This window comes from Liolophura sinensis, chromosome 12 (assembly GCF_032854445.1).
Source record: "Liolophura sinensis isolate JHLJ2023 chromosome 12, CUHK_Ljap_v2, whole genome shotgun sequence".
NCBI lineage: Eukaryota > Metazoa > Mollusca > Polyplacophora > Chitonida > Chitonidae > Liolophura > Liolophura sinensis.
The window spans coordinates 18,759,058-18,776,026 of NC_088306.1; the positions used below are offsets into that span (position 1 = coordinate 18,759,058).

The following is a 16,969-nucleotide window of genomic DNA, read 5'->3' on the forward strand; positions in this document are numbered from 1 at the left end:
ATGGATAGACATTTGAAGAGGTGTCATTTTTTCATAAACTTGTAAGTTTAATTGTTTAGTGTGGGAACTGTGGAAAGGCTTTAATGTTTGTGTAATTTCACTTATATTTATAGATTCACTATTGTTTATGTTCAGTGTGTTTTTTATTGTTCAAAATTTAAACACGTCTTCCAGTGTCTAGTATATTGCAGAATGTCATAGATATCTGAACTTCATTCATGCTTCCGTCATCACCTTATATCAATATACATTTTTGGAAATACTTTATTTTTTCATTCAAATTCCAAAATTAACTGCCTTGAAAGGAAGGGAGCTGGCACTTCTCAGATTTCTCCACCCTATGAAACTCTTACTAGTACTACCTATCCAAAATGCTTTCACCAAATAAAGATTTCTGGGAGTGAGGCATAACTCATAGAGCGAGTTTTGTGACTCCTAATCACATGGCACTCAGGGTATCGCTGTGAGTTCAGTCCCGGTCATGGACAAGCGATTTCTACATTCTCATCTTATAGTTCATATTTGTAGAACAGTTGTGATAATAAATGATCGTTGACACTTGTGTGGCTATATATGGCTTTACCCTCCTGTTCGCTTAGACCACTTGAATGGCCTAATGGTTAGAGCGCCCGCCTCAAAGTCGGGAGACCCAGGATAAAACCCGGGTTGGGTCATACCAAAGACTTTATAAGTGGTACTTGTTGCTGCCTCGCTTTGTGCTCAGCACTGAGAGGTTAATGCAAGGAAATGGTGCCAGAATAATGTGACTGGTTGGGGTGTCATGTCTGGTGTCTTCGGCATGATACTTCAGTGATGGCAGCACTTTGGCGGCATGGAGCCTTGCCACAATAAGACACAGTATATGTACAAACACCTAATGACTCCTCCTCGTCATATGGCTAAAAAATTGTTAAGTATGACGATAAACCCCAAGCATTCATTCAGTCATTCTTTCCTTCCTCTCCACTCGAGACCAATTTTCTTTCTTCCCCAATATGACATGTTTACCTATATGTAACACATTTGGATGTTTGCCAGTAATTTGCCAAAGATTTATGGTTTAACCCAGGCACTCCAGTTTCCTCCACCTATAAAAATTGCATGCTAAGCCATCATATTAGTGTCCAGCTCATGCTGGCTTCCTCTTCTTTTGTAAATGGGTAGGCGTAGCAGCAAACCTGCAGATGGTTGTGGGTTTCTTTTGCACAGGTTTCCTCCCATCGTAATGTTGGTCACTTTCGTATAAGTAAAATATTCTTGAGTACAGAGTAAAGCAGTATTCAAATAAAATAAATAAATAAATATAAGGAAAACATTCTGGAGATTTGCACGATTAAAGGACAATGATTTTCCTAGCATTTTGAAGGACTGGAATTTCAGTTTTAAATATTAACTCTATATTGTGTTGGCTGAGTGGAAGATCATCCACCTCATGGGCAGGATATTCTTGACTACTGCATAAAACACTAATCAAATAAATAAATAAATCATGGTCAGGAGGTCAGAGGTTTAATCCCAAGTCTGCTTATACCCAAGACGATTACAATCAACAATCTTTGTATTACAAATCTCGCTGTCTGACTGCAGCTTAACTTCATTAGACTGGGATAATGGGTTCATAATATATGTCGAAAATTCAAACACAGCTAAAGTTAAAATGTTTTGCTCTGGTAATTTCAAAATTTGCACACTGATGCTTTACTGCAAAACATTGTACCAACCATAGTTTGAATTCTTTCCTGTTCTGAGTTTGGCTTTTAAAGCACTTGCGATTATAACTTAAGCCTTACTTTCCTTGATAAATACGAGCACAGTTCTTACTTTGCCATGTGGTTGTATACTGCAAGCCAATGCTGCAAATTACATTGTATGAACAGGGCTGCGTTTTAACATTGGTTACCCTTGATCACGATCATGTCCTTTTTATAACATGTCAGTGTTGCTACTCGAGCAACTGGAAATAAGGTCTCTCACCAATGCGACCACTGTGAGTTCAAGTCCAGCTTATGCTGGCTTCCTCTCCGGCCGTAAGTGGGAAGGTCTGACAGCAACCTGCAGATGGTCGTGGGTTTCCCCCGGGCTGTGCCCGGTTTCCACCCACCATAATGCTGGCCGTCGTCGTATAAGTGAAAAAATCTTGAGTACGGCGTAAAACACCAATCAAATAAATAAATAGAATGAAACCGCAGAGTTTCCCCTAAAGTTTGGTGTGTCTAAATTAACTTACACAAGCACATAAAGGCCTTAAAATGATACTTTTTGTACCAACATTCAAGTTATTCTGATCAGAAATTAAACTAACTTTACGTAAAACTCCTAAGTGGCTCTGCAAGGTTGATGAATCAGTTAGAATCTAGCAGAATGTTCCACTTCAGAAAAGTTAAACATCAGGTGAAAAATAGTAGTGAAATTATTTTTTATACATTCACCTTTGGATACTGAGAATTATTAAACGCGCATGATTGCCTTGCATGTCTCACGTTTACACCTACATGTAGTTTTTAAGTGTTTGAGTATAAAATGCCCTTTGAAGTCCCCAGTGCATGCAAAATGACCAGTTTGGCAAAGGTTGTCGGTGTGTTCTGGCGACTTAGTGTACTCCAATTTGACACCCTCTTTGAAATTTCTGACAAACCGTGTAATCATTCACCCGTAAACCCCGCCATGGTCCTCTTAGTGAAAAACCGCAGTTTCATTTATTAATTGTTTTAATACTGTTCCTGTAATACGAAATACTGCATCTCAGTGTGAAGTTTGTTCAGAATATAGGACGGACGGGTATAAGCCAGTCTATCTGATAACATGCAAATCTCGCTCTAAAGCGTGATTGCACCTTACATCCATGAATGCCATGCCCAAACCTTTGAGTTCAGCGTTAATCAGCAGTGAAATAAATAATGATGGTATATAAAAAGAAAAAAGGTTGACATTGTGATATGTTGCAGATTCTTTCGCAATGGCTGTCACACGTGTCATGCCTGTAGCCCTGGTGGAAAATGGAGCAAATTTCCGTAGAAAGTAATTCAGGCCTAACCTCTGTAGTCTGTTCTTCATTGCAGCCTTCAACGTAGCGTTTTATGGGAATGCTAGCTAAGGAGTGCGCGTGTATCGTAAGATAACAGTTATCTATCCAGCTTGGACCCGAGGCTCCGTTATGGAGGAAAGTGAGGTATCCCATTCAAGCTGGTGCCCTCGCTGCTCAAGGTCTTCTCACAGACCACCAAATAACTGTCCCCATCAGGTCGCGCTAGGTTTTCAGATTGCCGATTATGCCAGATCATGATCAGTCGGAATAAAACTGAGGTAAATTGAGATGAGGCGGGATTTCACAGGTAATACATGTGGTCATTTGCCAAACACCACTCTCGTCACTGCCCTGGTGGTATTATTCGCTGTGTTAAGAGTCTTCTACATTTTATCCACTATGAACCGATGAACTGTGCCTTGTTTAATTTGTTGACCAATTTTTACGCTTTCCCATTGACGGCTCCAGGGACTGTGTGGACCTACTGATTAAGGCCAGGGTTCACCTCGAGTGTCGGGATATCTGGCAACGGACCCCGCTACTGAAGGCCGTTGTGAATCACCATTATACCATCGCCTCCATGTTAATGGCCGCGGGGGCAAGTGTCAACGCCGCGGACGATGATAAGAAGGTTCCGCTACACGTAGCCGCGAGCTACGGGAATTCTCGCGGCGTCAACGAACTCCTGGAGTGTGGTGCGGATATCGACTTCCAGGATCTGAACGGCAGAACTGCTCTGTACTTTGCGGTATTTTCGGGTCACAATCACATCGTTACCAAGTTGATAAAACACGGTTGCAATGTGAACCTACGCCGACGAGAAGGGACAAATGCATTGTATTTGGCCGCCAAGAAACAGAACTTGAACTGTGTCCGGCAGTTGTTAGAGGCCGGTGCTGATACAGTTCACGTAGTCCCTAGGAATTATCAGAATAGGGACGAATTGGTGAGGATAGCTATTCGCCAGCTAGGCTCTCAGGGAAAAACTCCACCGGACGCCTTTGAAATTCTGAACTTGACGATAACTGCCCACGGCCTTGTACCTGGACAGCAGCTAATGTCATCGGCGCTCACGCAGTACAAGAAGCAGCCGAACGGAGACATGCGATTGGTTATTCACCGCCTGATTTTGGCAGAGGGTGTGGTTAAAGTGCCGGACTCTGGGAATAACTCGCCGACCATTGGCTACCAAGAACTGCAAGAGGCGGTGTCAAAGTGGCAAATGGAGCACGGGATTGGTAATCCGAAAGCTCCGTCCACTCTGAAGGACGTTTGCCGGAGGATTATCAGAAGCTCGATCATGCATTCCTGTTCGGCAGGCATGTCCTCTGCGCGTGTGATCGCTTACACCTTCCAAGGGCATTAAAAGAAATCATTTTATTGCAAAGACTATAATTTTACCTGTATAAATAAGTGTTTAGTGGAAAAGAATATGTTGATCAGGTATATATATATATATATATATATATATATATATATATATATATATATATATATATTCTCCTCTTTTGTGTTGAAGATTGTTATTTTTATATATTCAAAATTCTATGTGACTTTTACATTTACATAAATATGAATAGACTGTCTGTTTGTGAATCATGAAGTAGTAATGTACACATTGGTGAAATTTTGTGGATGTGTACCTTTATATGTAATCATTGATCTGTTAACAATGAAAGTATTCTTGCCGCCGTCGTACATCGTTCAATATGGGGAATATGTGTTTTCGGTTATGTCTATTGTACTGCGTGTAACATAATATAGGCAATACTGGATGCTCGTTGCTATGTGGGAAAACAAAGTGGTTAGCAATTCATCGCGGCGCACAGACCTAGTGACCTAGTTCAAATCACGGCCGTAGGTGGGACGGTTTGCAGCAACCAGTGAATGGTCTGGGTTTGGCCTTTGTTCGGTAGCCTCCCACCATAATGCTGGCCGCCGCCGTATAAGTGAAATATTCTTGAGTACGGTGTAAAATATCAATCAATCAAATGAATAAATAAATATGAGAAAACTCTACAGAAGAATTTTCTAAAAAATTAAGTAAAATTAATATATAGTGATGTTAATTGCAATATATCAGAGGTCATTAACGGGAATTAGAAGACAACATTTTCGACAAGCTGACAACAAAATGCTATGTTTGACTTCTAAGCACCAAAACGAAATTCTTCACTGTATATTGCTTTTACCTAATTTTGCTTCAACCATGGTTCTATACGGGGGCGTGTAGTTTGCTACTATTTAAGCATTTACACGAACAGTTAAAATAAAACTCGGGATGAGGTAAATTGATAGGAGGTGTTTCAACGGTTACGTGCGACAAGTTTGTCAACTATCATACTGTCGTCGCTACTCTGGTTTTTATTCTCTTTGCTGTACGTCTTTGATTATATCATATTTTGTTGGTTTTGATGAAGTGAGTGAGTGAGTGCTTGGGGTTTAACGTCGTACTCAACAATTTTTCAGTCATAAGACGATGAAGGAATCTTTAGGGTGCATGTACGTGTAACGTGCCTCCTTGCAGCAGGACGGATTTCCACCGCTCTTTTATTTAGTGCTGCTTCACTGAGACGACTTACCGAAGGCAAGTAAGCGGCCCCGCCCGGCTCAAGTTGGCTTCCTCTCCGGCTGTACGTGGAAAGGTCTTACAGAAACCTGCGAATGATCGTGGTTTTCCCCTGGGCTGTGCCCGATTTCCTCCCACCAGCCTGCTGGCCGCTTTCGTATGAATAAAATATTCTTGAGAATGGCGTAAAACACCAAGCAAATAAAGAAATATGTACCAAAGCTTGGTAGCTCACTTATGGCTCTCTGGTTTCCTCGACCCATAAAACTAACAATCACCATGTGAGGGGAAAAAACATTTTGGGTGTGGTTGAAAAGGGTATTCTAAGCTTAAGTCATCATATGGAATCCAAGATTCGTTCTAGGTTTTAAATTCTACGAAAGATAGGGATGACAACTTGGCTTTGGCATATTCACTGTAAAACAGCTCACCATAAGATAAATTTTACAGATTTAGTAAACTATTGTGAACCATATAAGGGTAACTCCGCCTATAATCGCAGCCACACCTGCCAACTCTCTTTTTAACGATTAAAGAATAAAGGAATATATGAATGGTTCGGTAGTACGCAATATCCTGTGTAGGAAATAAACAAGGAAGGGAAATAAGCGTACTGAATAAGGTCATATTTAGCAAATCAGTATATGGGGTATAGTAAACCGCTCCGGTAATAATAAACCCCATGGGTGTGGGAGAGAGAGAGAGAGACGTGGGGGAGGGGCTGGGTGGGGGGATAATCAGTTAAACATTTGGTCATTATACGTGGGACAGAAATTAGTGTCCGAATGTCGAATAAATTGAGTATGGTTGCAATGTGGCAATGTGACTTGTGAAAAAAGTATGGGTATTCTAAATATGTCATGATGATCTAAATTTTTATTGGAATTAATTAAGGTGAAGTACGATTTCTCCATATATGATGCAACTACGAAGCAATAACGTCTCACTGTTTTACCTTATTGGAGGTGTGAACAGGTCTGTTTATAGCTCTATTTAGTGAACTTTAATCCGACCCCCAGCCGTGACGATGTAAACACCATGTGAATGTACATGGGACAGCATGAGTGAATCCACTTATAAGAATCATAATGAAAATAGAGCACTCTAATGGGGGGCTAGCTCACATGGTAGAGCGCTCGCTTTGCATGCGAGAGTTACAGGGATCGATGCCCGGCATTTCCAGTCTTTTGTTTTTTTTTATTTAAAAAAAAAAAGAGCCAAACAATACAATCGCCAAGAGGTAGCCAAAGATTTCTGCTTCCTAAGCTGAGCGTCCAAACAGACATTCGTTAACCATTCATAACTATCATCAACCATAATTTACATTCAGAATTAATAATCGCAGACCACTTTTCCATCAAAAAACTAAAATCAGAAGGTTACAAATTTAGTCCTGTTACAACGCTGGAACAAGATAGTAACAATATCCATCATTTAAGATGTTTCAGGTTTTACAAAGGCACGTTGGAATAAGCTGATCTAGGTAATAATTGTTTGTTTTCTGAGCCTCTGTCACATTTTCTGTTGATCAAAAAAATTCCTCTGAATAACTTATATTTATGGACATTTTCTTATTTAGCGGTTGGGGGTCTCCGTGACCGAGGTGGTAAGCGTTCTAGCGCGGCGCAATGAGCCAAGAGCCTCTCACCAACGCGGTCGCTGTGAGTTCTAGTCCAGCTCATGCTGGCTTGCTCTTGGTTTGCCTCTGCCAGGTTTCCTTCCACCATAATGCTTTCCGCCGTCGTACAGGTGAATATTCTTGAGTGTGCGGCGTAAAACACCAATCAAATCAATCAATATTAAGGGGTTTGAGTGTGGTGTTGTCATGCCGCAGTGTGCGTGTTCAAAGATGTTGCTTTTATGCTACCATCAATCGAGAATCGGTGAGATTTTCACTGATGAGTATTGCGATGTTTGATACTTTTCATGTTTCTAGATATGCTTGTCTATTGCTACTGGATGGGTCATGTCAACATTCAATATTCAAACATCGTTGACAGTGATAACGTATATGTTAATTTGTTTTCTGTTTGCGGGTCTGTTATTCTCGATCATTTGCCCTGACGTCATGGGTGTTATAGTCTGACGTCATCAGTTGTAAATCCACTGATTTGTGCATTCAGAACGCCTCGGGAGTTTCCGATCAGCCGTCAATGAGAATTTATTTATTATTTATTTCTTTGATTGATGTTTTACGCCATACTCAAGAATATTTCACTTATACGACGGCGGCCAGCATTATGGTGGGTGGAAACAGGGCACAGCCCGGGGGAAACCCACGACCATCCGCAGGTTGCTGTCAGACCTTCCCACTTACGGCCGGAGAGGAAGCCAGCATGAGCTGGACTTGAACTCACAGCGACCGCATTGGTGAGAGGCTCCTGGGTCATTACGCTACGCTAGCGCGCTATTCGACTAAGCCACGTAGCCCCCCCTCCCCCCCGTCAATGAGAAACCCGTTCGTACTACGTCTTTATTTTTATAGAATTTATTTAGGTTTTGTGCATAACAAGAAAGAAAATTTGTAACGTACGTATTTTAAATAGAGATTTAGCTATAAATAATAGATGTTCATATATGATTTCAATCGTAATCATAAGTAATGCCAATGCGAGTACAATGTTATTGCTATTATTGTTTTTTTGTAGCTCTTCAAACATAAAGGGGGCATATATGTTAGACAAAAATGCATTTTTTCTTGAAAATAAAAGGATATTTTGAAGATAAGACAAAACCTAGATTACATTTAATGGGATTTTAAACACAAGTAAGACTACAAACGGTGTATTGTAGTCTTAATTGTGTATATATAATGTGTATACCGATTAATTAAATGCATGAAGTAGTCCTATGACAAGACACTTGTAATGAGTGAAATATATTTATAATATGTTATATATTTACAATAACATATAATGAATAAAGTACAAGGAAGGCTAGAAGATTAATATATAGGCCTACACTGCCCTAATTAAACCCGCTAAAAACGTTTGGCTTTTTCCACAAGACAACAATATCCCACACATTAAGTTCATACTGTAACGTGATTTGTGTTACTCTAAATGGGTAGAGTAGGTAAATTCCCTGGGCACGAAATGACGCATAACCGACGCCTTACCCTTATTAATTCCTCTTAGGTTATATTGCATAGCTATATAGCTCCACATTCTTAAGTGTTAAAAGTCTTTCAAAACGTGGTAACTCCTCAAATCTCTGTAGGCCTATCAGTGTTAAATGTAGAGCTATATACATGCACATTTACCGGTATATGCTGTTTATTAATCAAATCTTTCTTATTTATTTTTTTTTATTTTTATTCAAAGCCTTTACTCAGTTTGTTTCTTTTTCACCAATACAACAGCATCCAATTTTATGACTGAAATAGCATATACCGATACCCAGCAAACCTCCTGACAAAGCCGCAACACTAATGAACCGAGAGCGGGATTCGAACACTCGATCAACTGTACTGGTCGTAGTTACACATGCGGTGTAAAACCAATGCTTATTGCGCCTGTCAGCAACACGCAGTGCTCAAAAGGTATTTGGAGAAACGACAGACATCCAAAAGACACCGTGCAGAGACAATTCTTTTTTTGTTAAATAAGCAAACCGTTTTTATACACGCACTCCAATATATATTTTCAACTTCCATATGTCTAAAGAACAAATACAAATTTGATTCCATATGACATGAATGGAAAAACACACAATGTATATGTTGCGCCTACGAGCCTCCCTTCCCAAACATAGAATACTTTAATAACTATGTTTTTTTTTCTTAAAAAAAAAAAAAAACAAACTTCTGACGGGTTACATTTTTGTCCATTAAGCGGAAGAAATCCATTCCGGATTACTTCTTAATTTGGTGTCAGGAACGGATTAACTTATTATTAAAAACGCATTTTCAAGATTGGATTTATGTGTTACATTGACGTAATGCAATTCGTCATCACTCACGGAATGAATTTAAGGGAAGTTTTTTTTTTAGGGTTTTTTATCCTCACAGCAACGCAGAATTTTCACTGGTCTAATTATTACAGTGACGGAAATTAAATGTATATCGTGAACATATTCCCTGACGATTTTGTGCCCATAAAAGAACACATGCAATTTGATTTGTGAATGAAACGAAAGCACAAGAAAAAATATTAGTCGCATTTAGAGAACATACACATTTCAATAGTAAAGCCACTGTCATTTGTAACTTGTAATTTTTTTACATCTTGTTTACGACTACATATACATGAGCACATTCATAGCCCCAAGCATGTAGTTTCACTGTAGATCAGCGTGCCGTGACCTCCAATAGATGACTGTTGATTAGCCTGTTATATGACCTCGAGCAGTCTATCGCGGATCAGCGCGCCATTCCCTCCAGCAAACGGGTGTGTATAGATTAGCGTGCCATTGCCTCCAGCAAACCGGTGTGTATAGATTAGCGTGCCATGACCTCCAGCAAACGGGTGTGTATAGATTAGCGTGCCATTACCTCCAGCAAACCGGTGTGTATAGATTAGCGTGCCATGACCTACAGCAAACGGGTGTGTATAGATTAGCGTGCCATGACCTCCAGCAAACGGGTGTGTATAGATTAGCGTTCCATGACCTCCAGCAAACGGGTGTGTATAGATCAGCGTGCCATGACTTCCAGCAAACGGTTCCAGAAGATCCGTTCGTCACCCGGGTCATTGGCCGGCCACAGCAGGAATGTAATGTGATTCCAAAGGTTCAGCAGCGACCGTGGCATTTCCGACACGGGAATCTCTTCCATCAAGATCACAATAATGGCGTTTTCATAACCATCTCTCACCATGCGCATGCCCGTCATTTGAATTTCAAATTCACACCAATCGCTTTTCAGGAACGACTTGTTGATGACTAGGATAACTTTGCGACTGTTGTTCACGGCGTCCACTATGTTTTGCTGAATACTGACACCCACCGGGAAGTCTCGATCATGGAGACAGATCGTGTAGTTGTTTTCATCTTCCAGAAATTGTCGCAGAACAATGCAAGCCCATCGGTAACTGAAGTAATTATACGCTACGAAGGCATCGTATCGGTATTGTTCATTTGTCACTTCTTCAACGACAGAGCCTCTCCTGCATTTTGTCAGAACCCAATATTTGATATTCCACCTGTAACGGTAGGCAAATATTCCTAGAACAATTACCACGGCCATCAGACTCGAGCCAACTGTGGAAAAGGTCAACCAAAAGTTGCTGACACAAGATACTTCCATGTTCTTAAGCTTTGATGTGAGGCTACCAATATCCACGAACGTTCCATTTCCTAGACTGCACGTTAATGTCAAACGTGCTTCAACATTGGCAGAGCCGTCTAAAAGCCATCGCACAAAACTGACGGTGTTACAAGTGCAGAGGAGGGGGTTACGGTTCAGTGAAACTCTGACAGCATCTTTTGAGTGGGATGAATTGTCAGCGGTCAACCAGTCCATTTGTGCGCGTGACAAAGATGAAATCACATTGGATGACAAGTCCAAGAATGTCAACGAGACCAAATCATAGATGGACTCTGGTATATGGATCAGCTTATTGTTTGACAGGATCAAGGTTTCTAAACTTTGCAGCGGACTGAAGATGAATCTGCTTAGTGTTGTAAAATCGTTACTCGAGAGATCGAGGGTTTTCAGATGTTTCAAACTTTTGAAGATGACAGCATCCAAATCATAGCGAAAGCCAGTGTTCAGTCTACAATTTCTGGCCACCAAAACCTGAAGTGAGGTAAAATAGCTGAAGAATCTTGGAGATAACACAGCACAGTTCCATTTGGATATGTTCAGCACTTTCAAGTTCTCCAGACCAGTTACGACAAAGGAACAACCTTTGAATCCGTCATATGACACATCAAGAACTTCCACATTTTTTCCATTAGTAAAGTTTACATCCTTATCAATTGTAATGAAACCGGCTAGAAAACTAGCGTTCAAAACTACCAAAGATGGCGGCACCACCAGATTATATTGGAAAACAGAGCTCTTCGTCCACACAAGATCGCTGACCTCTCTCACAGTAAACGCATAACGTCTTCCTGGACTGATATTTAAATACTTTAACCTTGTGAAGCGTATCGCGCCAATTGCTGCTAAGTAGCTAGTAGCGACGGGCAGATAATTGTTTCCAAAGTTAAATGTTTCTAGACACTCGGGGTACTGGAATCGGCTGAAGACATCTATTCCCAGATGGATTATGGCATTTTTGCTCAAGTCCAGGTGACGAACACAAATAGTCGCCAAGTGAGCCGTGTTGTTTGCAGTGAGAGCCAAGGTTTCGGGGTCCCTGCTGAACCCTTTGTCAGAATTTGTATTTGTGATTGTCAGATATGTCATATGGCGATGGCGCAGGTCCACGAGAGCTGATAAGGCGTTGGGTAGCGATTTTGTTCTCAGATTTAGACTTGTCACATGCGGAAAATGCTTCAAAGTCCCTTCCTCTAAACTCTGGCATCTCAACACCAATGACTCAATTGATAAGTTGGCAAACGCAGCAAATGTGTCTGGTCTGAGGCTGCTTCCAAATTCCCAACAGTAAACGGACAGACTTTTAAGCTGAGACATGCTCATGACGCCCGGTCCAAATGAAACATTGTGCAACGGCTCGTCAACAGTCAACTTCTTCAATGATATCAGGCTGCTGAATATCTCGTCTGGAAACTGATACGCACGGGATGAATAGCCTGGGCTATTTTCGTCCATATTTAGGATCTCTAGCTTTTGTGTAGGATGAAATACTGTGGGTGGATAGGATTCATACACCAGCACAAATCGGTTGTTGCTTAGATCCAGGAAGCGTAGTTGTGATAATCCCTCGAACGCTGATGGTTCTAACCTCACAAGTTTGTTGTGATTTAAACTCAGTGATATAAGCCTGCTGAGAATTCGAAAGGATCCATTGGTTATGGTCTCCAGAAGATTCCAACTCAAATCCAGGCTTTCTGTTGTTGATGAGATATTTGTAGGTACGGTCCGCAGTCCTTTGTTGTGGAGATCAACATGGTTGTCCCCATACACCGCGCTAAGAAGAACGGTTCCCAACAGAAATGCGTACACTTCCATAGTTGTTTTGGGTGCTAAGGGAAAAGTTGGCAGTGTTTCTACAAGGAGATGGAGTCGTTTAGCCGTTAGACGCCTGGGTAGATCTGCAGATTGTCTACTTCATGTACTATATGGTCTCTACAAATAACACTGGTTGTAAATTTGAAATGTTTGTACAAGCGTTACACATCCTTCAACTAGGCAGTAACTCGTCAGTGACACACGGACATACAGCTGTATTTTGTCATATACACGATCAAGTGTGCTTCCTTGATACCTCATAATGAGATAGTACTAGAATGACCCGCTATATTTATATCTGACAGAGGAATGACGTGTGTGATTTTATGTGGTTATATGTTAAAGGTGGTGACAAATCAGCATTTCGAGAAATTTTAGATTGATTTATTTATTTATTTATTTGATTAATATTTTACGCCGTACTCAAGAATAATTCACTTATACGACGGCGGCCAGCATTAGGGTAAGTGGAAAACGGGCACAGCCCAGAGGGACACGCGTCGAAACAGGCATTCATATGTCAGCCGTCAAAAAAGATGAAGGTTTAACAAACGCGACATGGATTCTGCATTCGGAGTGTCTTTTCTTTTGTTTTAACTCAGGTTAAGCTACGGGACTTCTAAACTAAGCAGATCTCGGCATCCAGCGGATGACGAGATTTAATCGCATGACCTCTTCGTCTGATACAAGAACAACTTTTAAATGAGAAGGCCGAAGAAAAATGATGTAAGCTTTAGTGGCAAGACTACTGTAAACTGCATCTGAAAATAACTGCATCCTAAAATAACTTGACTTATTTTGATATAGTTCATTTTACAGTCTTCAAATGGCTGCCGTAAACCAATAAGAACGCCCCAGGTCAAGAATCGTAAGGCCAATTCCCAAAACCACATATAACACAAATCAGCAAAGAAGTAAGAAAATATATAAAGTATGAAATAAGACCGGAATCATGCAAAGAGAAGCGAAGAACAGTTTTTAATGATGTTTGAAAGACGCAAGACATGTTTTTGACGAATGAGTGAAATCAGTGTTAAAATCGTGTACCATTATAAAAAATGTATCATAGATGAGCTTTGATTGCGACTGTTCATACATTCAACATGGTTATCGAATTCAACACGATTAATATACAGCCCCTACCCTCTATGGACTTAAATGAAGTCAAATGATTTTTATGTTTTATGTTATGTTATACGACACACAGCACACAAATAAGGGGAGAACTTGACACAAAGAAAGCTGGAATCTGAACAATCAAAGCTGGATTTGAACAGCGGAGCTGCATTTAAACTGTATTGGCCAAAAAAGCCTATGAAAAACTATTAGCTCATAATTGTCCGGATCGGTACATATTTAATTTGTGGCATACCGGAAGTGTATTTAAGTAACTTTTAAATCTCTGTGTGTGTTCCATTGCATCAATGCTATGGATTATTTAACATTTTGTGTACATTCGGAATTTGGAAATACAGATAAGTGTAGTCACGAGTGGTCATTACCTCAAGTAGGCTTATTACGACTTATAACGACCAGTTGTATCACAGCGATTGCCCATTATCATATATAATAGGGGCATGAAGTCTAATTTTTCTGTCTCTGTATGACGTCGAGGAGTCATTCGGTGTGGGTTCATACACTGTCTTCTTGTAGCAGGACGAGTCCATGACGCCAAAGTGCTGCTCACTGAAGTATCATGCCGAAGACACCAGATATGACACCCCACCCAGTCACATTATACTGACACCGGGCCAACCCATCATGTTTCCTTGCTTTAAGATCTCAGTGCTGCTAGTCAGCAGCAACAGCCATTTTCAAAGTCTTTGGTATGATCCGGCCCGGGTCTCCCGACTCAGAGGCGGACGCTCTAACCTCATAACTACTGTCATTCATTCTACCGATAATAATACACCGTGATAAAATATGAAATAAACTTAAAAATATGTTTTATCACCGTGAGTCAAAATATTAGCCTAGGACACATATGACTGCAACCATGAACAGGATGAATATCGCAAAACAGATGCAAGCTATTGACAATACCAGTAGGACATATAAACAGAGAGAAATTATTGAAATACTGTTTTTACAGTAACCGTATTTTTACATTTTCCATCGTTAATTGTTTTGGTTTTTTTGTGGGAGGGGGGGGGGGGGGGGTGGGTGGTACAATGGTAAATGGTAAAATTGCGTAAAATTGTCAGTTTACCTGTGTGAAAGAAGAATATATTTGCATGTTTACGGCAGTATAGCAGTTACTGATTCTTATACATTTCAATGCTGAGAGATACGGAAGTAAAGAACAAAAGAGCGTAGTACGCCACGCTTTCTCTATGTGATTCCTCATTTACGCACTCTTATACACTGGTGCTTATAATCACGGAAACAGCCGATCTCATGTTTTAATTTATAGACCTTTGTGCCGCAATGCATTCTGATAATTTAAGAAATAATGGATTGGTTTATGCATATATGCTGGGAAGCGGACTAGCCCGCTGCATAAGGACTAGACAAAAAATCCCTTGTTTCTGTTTTAATACATACAAAATATAGCACATTTTTTAAGTTGTAGCATTTTTCATTAATTCCTTTCCACCAAGGTTTCATTTCAAAAGAGAAGCGGTCATCAGTTTTCAGTGATGTTGAACAAACGCCGGGAATGTCCCAGGAGAATGAATGAAATGAGTTTCCAAATCGTGTGTCCATGCTTGTGAATTGTCGATAATTAAAATATGTATCTCAGTTGCGCTTTGATTGCAACTGTTCATATATCAAGTATGGCGATCTAAGTCAACACGATATCTATACAACCCCTAGTCATGGGGTAACCGGAATTAGACACATTTATGAAGCTCAGTGCCAAGGGGTTCATTTTTACTTACAGCAGAGTTATACTCATTGTAAAACGTAAGAAGCCTAGGGAGTGGGTGTTTGATGAAATAACCTAGGCACACTAGTTTTTGCACTAATGACCTTGATTTAAATAGTCACATAACACACAGGATCTAACAAATGCTACAATGTGAGACATATTACATGTTTTGATACATTGCTGTTCAGGTAATAACCCAGTCAAAGGACTCATTTCCATGTTCCTCACAGTCAAGCTTTTAACAACAATTGCCGGACTCACTTCCATACGTCTCACACCCCAGGTCCCAACGACTGTAATTGTCGGATTCACTTCCATATTTCTCACGGCCCAGGTTTCAACATCTGTAATTGCCAGATTCACTTCCATATTTCTCACAGCCGAGGTTTCAACATCTGTAATTGCCAGATTCACTTCCATATTTCTGACAGCCCAGGTTTCAACATCTGATACAGTAATTGACAGACTCGCTTCCATATTTCTCACAGCCCAGGTTTCAACATCTGTAATTGCTGGATTAACTTCCGTATTTCTGACAGCCCAGGTTTCAACATCCGTAATTGCCGGGTTCATTTCCATATTTCTGACAGCCCAGGTTTCAACATCTGACACAGTAATTGACAGACTCACTTTCATATTTCTCACAGCCCAGGTTTCAACAACTGTAATTGCTGGATTCACTTCCATATTTCTGACAGCCCAGGCTTCAACATCCGTAATTGCCGGATTCATTTCCATATTTCTGACAGCCCAGGTTTCAACATCTGATACAGTAATTGACAGACTCACTTCCATATTTCTCACAGCCCAGGTTCCAACAACTGCGATTGCCGGATTCACTTCCATATTTCTCACAGCCCAGGTTTCAACATCCGTAATTGCCGGGTTCATTTCCATATTTCTGACAGCCCAGGTTTCAACATCTGATACAGTAATTGACAGACTCGCTTCCATATTTCTCACAGCCCAGGTTTCAACATCTGTAATTGCTGGATTAACTTCCGTATTTCTGACAGCCCAGGTTTCAACATCCGTAATTGCCGGATTCACTTCCATATTTCTGACAGCCCAGGTTTCAACATCTGATACTGTAATTGACAGACTCACTTCCATATTTCTCACAGCCCAGGTTCCAACAACTGCGATTGCCGGATTCACTTCCATACTTCTCCCAACCCAGGTTCCAACAACTGCTATCGGCGGAGTCCCTTTGCACTATAAATTGCAGTTAACATTGCTGCATTTTATTACCAAATTGTGCTTAAACCACGGTGCTAAGGTGCGTGTAATTTGCGACTTTTTATGCATGTACATGAACAGTTAGAATAAAACCCGAAAGGAGGTAAATTGAAAAGATGCGGTATTTCACCAGTTAGGCTACGTGTGACCATTTGCCGGTTATCACACCGTCGCCGCGTCTCTGAT

At 40.6% G+C, this 16,969-nt stretch overlaps 2 protein-coding genes across 2 annotated transcripts; one reads left to right on the forward strand and one right to left on the reverse strand.

Moving 5' to 3' along the window:
* The first annotated feature begins 2,194 nt into the window (after positions 1–2,194).
* On the forward strand, positions 2,195–4,391 carry LOC135479757 (ankyrin repeat domain-containing protein 29-like). The gene has a single exon (XM_064759663.1). It carries the CDS (start codon positions 3,606–3,608, stop codon positions 4,389–4,391), a length of 786 nt encoding a protein of 261 aa, XP_064615733.1. The 5' UTR covers positions 2,195–3,605.
* Positions 4,392–10,227: 5,836 nt separating this feature from the next.
* On the reverse strand, positions 10,228–12,672 carry LOC135479758 (toll-like receptor 13). Its single transcript, XM_064759664.1, has one exon. The coding sequence runs from the start codon at positions 12,670–12,672 to the stop codon at positions 10,228–10,230; it is 2,445 nt and encodes an 814-aa protein (XP_064615734.1).
* Between the last annotated feature and the right edge of the window lie 4,297 nt (positions 12,673–16,969).

Coding starts and splice junctions, on each gene's coding strand:
- LOC135479757 (XM_064759663.1), top strand. CDS start 3,606: ATGTTAATGGCCGCGGGGGCAAGTGTCAACGCCGCGGACGATGATAAG.
- LOC135479758 (XM_064759664.1), bottom strand. CDS start 12,672: ATGGAAGTGTACGCATTTCTGTTGGGAACCGTTCTTCTTAGCGCGGTG.